Below are 10,130 nucleotides of genomic sequence, written 5' to 3'. Positions count from 1 at the left end.
GGCCTGGTTCAGACTGGAGACCAGGCCAGCCAGTCTTTTCCACAAGGCTTTCGCTGGCACTATGGGGAAAGCAGTACTCTGAGGGCTTCAGCAGGGAGGTGGGCTGCGCTAGTTTATCCAGCAGGGCTTTGCAAACAACCAGGATGATGTCAGCCTTTCATCACCAGTGCCTTCTTTGCTACCATAGAGGAAGCCAGTATGAGACAGGCAAAAACAGAGCAGAGAGTCCTAGGGACACAATGTGAACATCCATTTCCTGCCACTCTAACACTTGGCTCTCCTCCTGAGCCCAGAAGCCCCCTTTTCTCTCTAGCCCACTTGAGCTGAGTCTCTCTGATAGAAACAAGTCCTGGTTACTTAGGTGCCTGACTGGCCTTTTCACAGGTGGCCAAATTGAGACTGAGCCTTCCTCAAGGTCTTTCTCCCCCACCTTCAGTGGGGCAGTGCGATGCCCGCCCCCCATCCCAGGCCCTGCCCATTGCCAAGTTAGGTTCTTTCTGACTCAAGATAAAGGCAGTCACCAAACACCAGCCCTGCCCCATCCCACCCTGCTCTTGCCCTGGCTGAGGACCATTTCAGCAACCCAAGAGCCCATGGCTCTGCTGCCTCCCCTCAACTCCCCAGACCTGGCCTCAGGACTAGAGAGGCTCCCCTAGAGCTGACCACGGGCTCCTCTGCTGTCATCTAGCCTCCAGAGGACCTCCTGTCCTACAAGGCCACCACTGGGGCGGGCACCGTCAAGGCCTGAGACAGACAGACTTCTCTCCCCTGCCTTCTCTTTCTTGGGGCCAATGCAGGCTTCAACCTCTGTCCCTGCTTCCACACCATATTCTAGGATGCCCCACACTACTCCCACAGCCCGCACAGCTGGGCTGTCCCATAGATATGTCTGGACCAGGCACATGTATGCATATATGCAGCTGGCTGCATATGAATGGTCTTATCTCTTCTCAGCCAGAACAGCTGGGGAAACTGCTTGCCAGGGTCACTGCCCAAAGCCCCCACAGTGGGTACACAATCCTGGCTGGATTTCAGAGGGGCATCTCCTTCACTCTTCTCACTCTCACCCCCAGGAATTCCCAGACCAGCAGAGCCAGAAGCAGGATTATGCCATTCTTGAGTGTCCCCACTGTCCAGGAAGGGATACTGCTCCTTTGTTTTGGGGGAGCCATTGCCAAGGTCCTAGATGCTAAAAAGCCTCAAGCTGACCCTATCATTGGCTACAAAATTACACATGGAGCAAGACAGCCATGTGGGGACTCAGTTTCTGGGGAAGTTTCTTCCTTCAATTCCAAGGGAAGCCTTTATCTCAGAAGGATGCATGTCCCATCAAGGACATCTCAGGGCTACCAGACCACTCGGCCACTGCCATGGCCTGGGCTGAAACATTCCCACCCTCCTCCGTGCAAACCACCTCTCCAAGAAGTGCTGAATCTTTGTCTCCATCCCCAGTCAGAGGACCACATGCCAAGGTCGCCTCCCACTCTGCTCCCATCTTGACTTCTCAGAGAAGTAGTGGATCTTCAGTACCAAAAAAGAAGCTGTTATATTTTAAGAGGACACCCAGACTGTTGCTCACTTTCCCCACACACCACCCCATTGGAGCTGAAGCCAGGATAACTGGCCAATGTCCCAAAAGCCCTAACCTGGGAGCTCTGTGCCTCTCCCGTGTCAGCCCAGAACAGCCCTAGGAAAGCAAGCCACACTCCTCCCGACCCCAAACAGGCACAGCCGGACGTACCAGGGCCCCCTCGAGGGCAAACACAGCTGCAGGCCCAGTCTTCTCCAGTGGCTCCATGCGGCGGCGCCAGCGGCGGCGGCGGAAGGCATCCGTCTTGCGGTACTCAAGGTGAAACTTCCAGCCAAAGAGCGAGGCATACTCCCAGCCCTCACCCTCTGCCTCTGCCTGCCTGTGCTGTACAGGAGAATGGGGCAGATTCAGTGGCCGGCGGGCAGCCCCTGGGGTGACCTGGGCCCAGCTCCAGTGGTGCTTTCCTGCCCTCCAGGACTCCCCACCACTCCCAGCACTTCTTGCAGAGATGGGGAAACCAGTGAGGGCCACCTGGAAGAGCCCTAGGTTAGAAAATCAGGAGGGGAGAGGAGGCTCCGTGGGCTGTGGGGAGACAGGCAGGGAAGATAGACTCTAGCAGTGATGGAAACACTGGACTTTGGGTTGCTTGTTTATTTGAATTAGGGGTGGATTGCATGACTCCAATGTGTTCTAGTCATTTCCTTTTTCTTCACATCCCAGCTCATAAAAATGGAAGTGGGTCTGGAGTTCAGAGGCAAAACAAAGATTGTCTTCCCAAGCACAGGCTATTTCTCCCAAGAAGGTGGGGTCTAGGTCAGCCATGGAGAGATCCCCCACACCTCCTTCAAGGGCACTCTTTCCAGGTCCTGGAAAGAACCTGAAAGCCCCTTTCCGCAGCTCCTGGGAGACAGTGGCCTGAGGCTGTCCTCCATCACCTCTTCAGGGTCACAAGCAGTGAGGAGATCTAGCCCTGGAGGCCAGCAGTGTCTCCTCCAGGCTCCACCTCTGACATTGGGGTGCCCCTTCAGAAGAACTGTTGGTCAGGTTCACAAACCCAAGAATAGCTGATTGTTCAAAACTCTTGCCCCTCCCCAGATCCAGACATACTTCTCTCTAGATTCTCTGCTGAAAGAGAGGGGAAGAAACCTGAGCCATGCCAAAGGCTATACTTAAACAGACAGAGGCCCAGTTCTTAGGCCAAAATGGACATATGCACTTGGGAAGACAACATAGACCAAGAGGAGAGGTAGGCACTGAAGCTGTGCACATCACGGGCAACTCCGTAACTCTAGAGCAAGGGCAGGTGCTTGTGTGCACTCACACACGCATACCATGGACCCATCTGTGTTCTCAGGTGAATACTAACAGAGCCTACCCTGGCCTCTTCACCAGGTGAACTTGTTGTGTACCATCCCCAGCAACCTTGAGTGTTGGCTCCCCACTCTGGGTAGCTGTCTGTTCCAGGGCATTGGTCACTGCTGAAGGAAGCCACTGCGCTAGGAGATCTGTGCCCCTGTGGCACAGTGGCACTCGACTAATGATAGCTAAAAGAATGTAAACCTAGCTGCTGTGCCTGCATGTGAAGAGGACCCTGGAGTGCTCGAGTGCACCCTCACCAGGCAAATCCTTGCCCCTCACACTCCTAAGAGCAGCCTCAAAAGACTAGTGCCATGGCCACATCATGGACTCTGCCTCTAGAAAGTCAAGCCTAGAACACTTCCAGGGATGGCTTGGCCCCTTCTGCGTGTGAACTCCGTTCTGTGTCTGCCTGTGAGCATCTGTGTGTGCTGGGTATAGTCTGTGTGGATCTCCAATGGGTCTATGCAGGCCACATGAACACCTGTCTCCTCCGATCCAGGACCTCACTCACACCCACCCCTCGCTGGCTCACCCTTTTCAGTACGTCCATCTGACTGAGGTCCCTCCTGCGCAGGCGGACCCAGCGCCGCCGTCTGTGTGTGTAGTACATCTTCTCAGCAGGAACCCAGTGCCTTGGCTTCCGGTCCGGAGGGATGGTGATGCTGTACTCCCAGCCTAGGGGAGAGGAATGTTTCACACATTGCCTAACAATTCCCCATCTCTCCTGGGGCCACCTCTCCATCTAGGGCATGCTCACAGACTCGAGTAGACAGTGACTCCTGGCCATAATTTATAACTTGAAGTATGAATGTCTTCAGGAAGTCACCCAAGCCAATGGGCCATGGCACTGAGCTGACCCCACCAGCACACCTTGAGAGCTCACCAGAGGTGTGGCTCACCAGGCTCCATGTGCTGCCCACCTTGCTCATCCACAGCACGATTGAGGTCTGTGGACCACTCTTCATCTTCCCACTTCCAGCCCAGTGGGCACTCGATGTCATCCTTAGGAAGCACTTTCTCCCCGTTCTAGGAACAAGACAGGACAGGAAAGCATGAGAAGGTTCAGACAGACTTCAGCAGGGCCCCAGTCAGAAGCACAGAGCCCTGGGAACCTGTATGACTCAGGGTCATAGCCCGGCGTGCAGGCTCACCAGCTGAGAACTGGAGGCAAAAAGCCCCTTCTGGGACCAAACATCCAGAACCCCAGGAAAAGCTGGACCACCCCCCGTCCCTTGAGCATGCCCTCACCACATCAGTGTAGTTGTCACTCATGTAGATCCACTGGCCTCCGGGGAGCCGGGTCTGGTTCTCAAACACCTCCTCCACAAAGCTCAGGTGACCGGCATCAGCATCGTGGAGCAGACTGTTGGGGAGGGTTGGTCAGAACTTCCCTGGAGGGACTCCTACCTGCCCACCACCTCCCAGAGAGCACCTGGCCAGAGCCAACCTGTGCTTCTCAGCCTCAATACAATACAGATGGAGGCGGGTGTGCAGAGGGACCAGGGGAGAGGGCAAAAAGGAGACAACCTATCTAGAGAAGGAAGATGTGAATCTGGGAAGGACTTCAGGAACAAAACACCCAGAGAACACGTGATCTGCTCAAACACAAGAAGGACCCAAGGTGTCACCAAAGACAAGGCCACACCAGTGGAGGCTAAATTGAAAGAAGGCTTCATAATAAGGGACTTTCTGAGTGTTAGAGCCCTTCCAGAAAGCAATGTTCTCTAGTGAGCACCCTCCCCCATTCCCAGGATCCCAGCTTCAGTGATCAGCATAGAAGCAGGATGACGGATTGACAGAGAAAGGGCCAGGGCAGAGGGAGCAGTTTCAGGCTGACAACCTGGACTTGCCCTCCCAAGAACATGACTCACGTCTTCTCAGGACACACAAACCAATCTCCAGCCCAGGCCCAACCAGCCGAGGGGCGGAAGCTGTCCTTGGGGAGCTTAATCTTGCCCGTGATGTCAGAAAACTTGGGGTAGGTGAGCCCTGTTGTGCCCCAGTTCCCAACCAGGGCCAGCTTGGTCTGGTTCTCATACTGGAAAGCAAAGAAGGAGGAGAGTGAGGGGACCATGGCAGTGTCAGGAAGTAAGGGGCAGGCAGGGCAGCTGGCAAGCACTCACAGTTTCAGCAAAGACGGAGAGCTTCCCCTCTGCAAACTGGTTGAACTCCTTTTCATCCACAGAGAGCCCAAACCAAAGCTTGACTCGTATCTGCACTGGCATCCGGGCCCCAGGCACTTCTTCCGTTGGATACTAGGTGTCAGAAAAAAAAAAAAAAAACAAAGCCCGGGGACCATTAGGATATCTCAACCAGGTGGGATCTGGGGGGAGTCCTCCAGACCTAGGGGCACCAAGGGCAGTGTAACTAAGAAACCCAAAGGGGGCACATCTAGACAGGGATCTTTCATCTTCCCCTCTCCCAACACACCCTCATCTCCATTCTCTTCAAGAACAGCACTGTCCAATGGAACTTTCTGCTGCAATAGAAATGCTTTATAGCTGCCCTGGCCAACATGATGACCACAAGCTCCATGCAGATGGTGAGCCCTTGAAGTGTGGCTAGTATGACTGAGGAACTGAATTTTTAGTTTTATTAATTCACTTAAATTGAAATCTCAATATGTGGCTACAGCGTGGAACAGCACCATTCTAGAATGTGTCTCTAAATAAGACATAAGGATACAGGTCTGAAAGGGAAAGAACTTAAAGCCATTTCATTTCATTTTCAGTACTGTATGTTTAGACTAAACATTAGTGTTTCATCTAATATCCCTATATTTTCAAGTGTTTATCAGCCTGTTAAGCACTATTCACTGGTCTTCCACTGCTTTTTATCCTGAAACTTTCAGAAGCTCTGCCAAAATGGAATAACCACAACAACCCAACATAAAAAAACTATTCCCCACAATTACTTCACCATTTGACTGAAACCAAAGGTCAGATATAGCCTTGAGGAGCAGAAGTTTCTCACTCTTAGAATAACACACTGTCCCCTAGAGGAGGTAATACATTAAGTACCTAGGCCTCCTGTGTGTCAGCTTGTAGGGGCGGGGTGTACTCCCAGACAGGCAGCTGATCAAGACAGAAGAGAGCTTTGGTGGGTTCAGAAAAGTAAAATGAGGCCCAAGCTGATGAGGAGCTTGGATCCCAGAGGGGAAGCTCAGGGCTGGAAGAAGGCTCCAGAATTGGTACAGGTCCCAGTCAGCCACTGACCATATATTTCTAAGACCCTCTGCTGTTGGTTGGTTCATCCTCAGTAATGCCCGGAGGAGCCCCTGATCCCACGTGTCACTCCCTGGAAACCTCCCCATGACTGTTCGCCTCAGCTGTCCTCCCCCCAGGGGGTTAGCTGCCTTTTCCCCTCCAAACCACCAGCCCCAGGGAGATGGCAGGAATGCCTGGCCCCCCTTCTCCCATCCAGCCCTAGCTCTCTCCCCTGCCCTCCCCCAGACGGGGCCAGCCTGCCGGACCCAAAATAGCAACAGCAAATAAAGAAATGTCTAGTTTGGGGCTCCTCTCCCTCTCTGCTGGTGCTCATTTTTTCCAACTTTGGTTTAAGTTAAGAAACACCAATGTTTTCTTGGTCTCTGCTCTGTGCCAACATTTTTGTAGAGCTTGCTCAGGAGCTACTGGCGGGGCTCATAAACTCAGTGGGGAAGACTTCGAGAAACAATTTCTATATCTTTTTTTTCCTTGCTTGGAGTCAGGGAAATTTTTCAGTTTGCATTTCCCTGAGGCTGCAGGGCCACGAGGTCAGAGCCGGAGCTCAGTCATTTCTAGTGAGTCTACCAGGCGCACCACTGCACCCCACCATTCTCGTCACATGGCCTTTCTAGGGGCCACTCCTTCACTTCCTCCCATTTCTCCTACACAAGAAGAAGACTGGCTTAGGGGTGCAACTCAGGGTCAGGATTCAAGATTAGGATCATTCAGATGGGCCGGGGATTTAGCTCAGCGATTCGGTGGCCTGCCTTGCAAGTGCAAGGACCAGAGTTCAATCCCCAGTACCAAAAAAAAAAGATCATACAGGGAGCTCAATCAGGCGGCACACGAGCAAGTGGGAGTGCCAGGATCATTCCCAACACACACACACACACACACACACACACACACACAATGTGCCCCATCCTTTCTTCTCCCCAGAGCTGGCTTCTCCTCCCTCTAAAGTACCAATGACCCTGCATATAGACATCTGCTCATCCCTGGGCTTCAGCTGGACTGTAGTCATGGCCCTTGTGCAGCAAGGGAGTTCCCCAAGAAAAAGAAGAGAGAGGAGAGAAACCAATACCCACTGGCCAGGTCTGGAGATTTAGCTCAGTGGTTCTGCCGCCTGGCTCAAGGGTGCAAGGACCTGAGTTCAATCCCCAGTACTTAAAAAATAAAAAAAAAAAAAATCAAAGACCAATGTCCACTGGTCACTTAGTTTCAGCATGACTCATTACCTGTGTTACCTAATTTAGTCCTCCAAATCTGTGAAGTGGGTAGCCTTATCCTGTGTCACAGATGAGTAGAAAGCAAGCAGTTCAGAGAGGTTAGGCAATCTGCCCAAAGCCACACAGTTCTGGCCAGCCCTGGCAACCTGCCCACACACATGGCACAACAGAAATTTCTCTTCTCTACCCATATTGGGGACAAAAAGAATGACTGATCAATATATGAACAGGTAGGTTGGCCAGCAGTCAAGAGGCTAAGTTTGGTCAACAATGCTCTCCTGGAGGAAGTGAGGCGGGAGGAGAGATATGTGCAAGGGAAGGTTGGAGAAAAGGGGCTTAGTGGAGAAAGGCCAGGCTGGAATGGAGGCAGGCAGCCAGCCTCGGCTGGCTTGGATGCAGAGGCTTTGGGAGTCAACGGGAATGGTAAGGAACAGGCCTCTGTCCTAGCCACTCGCCCCAAGCAGGGCAGCCTGACCTTGGGCCTGCAGAGAGGGGGCTCCCCACCTGCATTCTGAACACCAGGCCATAGCCCCAGCCCAAAGAAGCCTTAGCTCTATGTCCCCACAGACACAGAGAAGACAGGTGGCCCCAAGCTCCCACTCACTTTCCTATCACCTCTGACTGAGAAGAAGGAGGGAAGCAGGGATGGGTGCTAAAAAAGGAGAAAAAGGTGACAACAACCTTCCCAGCAGGGAGGAAATGGAGCCCACACATGGCTCCCACTGGAGCTGAGGGCATACAGGTTATTGAGCAGGGCACGGAGGCTAGGGCTATGCAGGGACCGCTGGAGACTGGGAAAGGGGGACCTGCCCTGAAGGACAAGCAGAGCCTTAGGGGTGTGCCCCTGACCCTAAGACAGCGAGGGCCACACGCTCCTCCTCGTTCATTTCCAGCACTCATGATTCCAGCTCCAAACTGCTAGCCTTCTAGTGGGGGGGGTGGTCTTTGGTCTTGGTAATGGACAGAGGAAAAGGAAAGTAATTTTATCAAGACCCCCTGCCCATCTAAGACCAGAGCCCAAGGACTCTGATAGGTCCAGAACAGAAGGGAACTGAAAGGAAGAAAAAGGCTCTGTGTTGGGAAGAATCTGCTCATGCCCTGAGAGAAAAGCAAGCTCACTTTCAGAAAGATGGTCTGCAGCTTCCCACAGTTCTTGCCACAGTAGTTGGTTCCCCGCTGGGAAAAGAGAACTTCGTGGGCAGGTACCCGCTGGTAAGCCACACGCTTGTCTCCTTGCAGCATCCAGATGACAATGTCCGGCAGACTGTTCTGGGGCTGGAGAGAGGATGGCAGTCAGGGTAATGACGGTGACACACCCAGGCCCACACATCACAGTAGCACAGTGAGCTGACCTCTGACTCAAAGACCATAAAGGCCTCTCCTCCCCAGCTTCTATCCACACACCACCCACCACTGGCCTTTGCTTTAGCCTCCCAGAGTTGGCTGGGCATCTGTCTTCAGCAGCTTTGAGCTCCCAAGGACAGGGCACAATGCTACCCCCAGATCATGTGCATAAAAACATCACCAAGCTAGCACACTCTGGCCTGGAGCATCAAGCTTCAGTTCTTAGGTCCTCTGTGCTGGATAGATGGTCCCAAGGGTGAACATCATCCTTAAGATTCCAGCCTCCTTCCTCATCTAGAGGGCAACAACAGCTCCACAGAAGGCACATCCTTTCCCAGATGACATCTGTCCTCTTGCTACTAATAGCAGGACCCTGAGGCCTGAAGACACTGGGCTCTAAAAGTAGAGACAAGCTCAGAACAGAAGTGCCAGGCCCCTAGACCCTTGAGGCCTTTAGCTATGAGTAGCAACCAGCCCTGCTTCATAGTCTGGAGAGAGGCTGATTGGGGAACAGACCAGGTGCATCCTGGGAAAGTGAACAAAGGTTCCTGCAGGGCCTTCCCAGTGTGCTTCTGGGGACACTCAATCACACTGCATGTGCTTTGCTCCATTTACCCCCTGAGCGGCCCAGCGGAAGGAAGGGCTTCTCCATTTGACAGATGAGGCAGCTTAGAGGAGTTAGAAGCCATACCAGGTTTTTCTGATCCAGGTATGTGCTCTCAGTTAAGAAAGGGGCACTCAAAGTATGGCTCCAACAGCAGGTGGCTCCTGGGAGTTTAGAAATACAAATCTCCAGGCTCCACTCTGGGGATTCTGATACACACACAAGGTTGAGAAAGGTCCTCTCCAGTACATTATGCTTATAGCCTGTGTTTGGTCAGAACCGCTCCCAGTCAGATTACAATCTGCACTAAGAGTTCAAAATTGTTCTGGGGCAAGATTATGAAGGCAGCCAGTGACTAGGCTGACGGGTAGTCCCTGCCACTGCAGGGGTCTGTGGCAGAGCCACACTGTACGCCCTGGAAAACCGGCTGTGGGGCTACACCTCAGCCTTCCTGAGCAGCTGCCTCCCTCCTCCCCTCAGCAGTCCCCTGCTGCAGAAGGCCCTCTCCCAGACACCCTGCTCCGCATGCTCCTTCGAAGGACAGCCTTCCTCACTAGGCCCAGTTCCTCCTGTGGTCCCGCATGACTCTGGCCAGGATGGGCAGCTCCTGCATCTACCCAGGCCCTGTAAGCAAACATTTCTACTCATACTGAACCAATCCCTGGCCTGCCTACTTACCAGGGAGCAGGTTGGGTGTGTCTAGCCTCACAGACCAAGAGCAGGTGTGCAAGTAGGAAAAGGGTCCCCCAAACACCAGCCAGAGTCAGTTCTCACTGAGATACACCAAAGCTCAGAGTTACAGCAAATACAGCCTCCCATGCCTGGGGTACAGGGGCATGCAGAGAGCAGGAAGCATA

At 53.1% G+C, this 10,130-nt stretch overlaps 1 protein-coding gene across 22 annotated transcripts in view; it reads right to left on the bottom strand.

The window, feature by feature from the left end:
* Positions 1 to 10,130, bottom strand: part of Dysf (dysferlin) — a 220,703-nt gene that overhangs the window by 105,111 nt on the left and 105,462 nt on the right. For all 22 annotated transcript variants that reach the window (XM_033764701.1, XM_010609623.3, XM_033764725.1 and 19 more), the window contains 7 exons: positions 8,445 to 8,600; positions 5,014 to 5,145; positions 4,762 to 4,928; positions 4,139 to 4,253; positions 3,811 to 3,916; positions 3,423 to 3,565; positions 1,742 to 1,915 (listed from right to left, as the gene is read on the bottom strand). In XM_033764701.1, the coding sequence (XP_033620592.1) occupies positions 1,742 to 1,915; positions 3,423 to 3,565; positions 3,811 to 3,916; positions 4,139 to 4,253; positions 4,762 to 4,928; positions 5,014 to 5,145; positions 8,445 to 8,600 (993 nt within the window). The remainder of the gene's footprint in view (positions 1 to 1,741; positions 1,916 to 3,422; positions 3,566 to 3,810; positions 3,917 to 4,138; positions 4,254 to 4,761; positions 4,929 to 5,013; positions 5,146 to 8,444; positions 8,601 to 10,130) is intronic.

Source organism: Fukomys damarensis, unplaced genomic scaffold (genome assembly GCF_012274545.1).
Source record: "Fukomys damarensis isolate Sample0158 unplaced genomic scaffold, DMR_v1.0_HiC HiC_scaffold_2, whole genome shotgun sequence".
NCBI classification, from domain to species: domain Eukaryota; kingdom Metazoa; phylum Chordata; class Mammalia; order Rodentia; family Bathyergidae; genus Fukomys; species Fukomys damarensis.
Note: the sequence above shows the minus strand (reverse complement) of the source record. Positions and strands in the feature narration are given on the sequence as shown.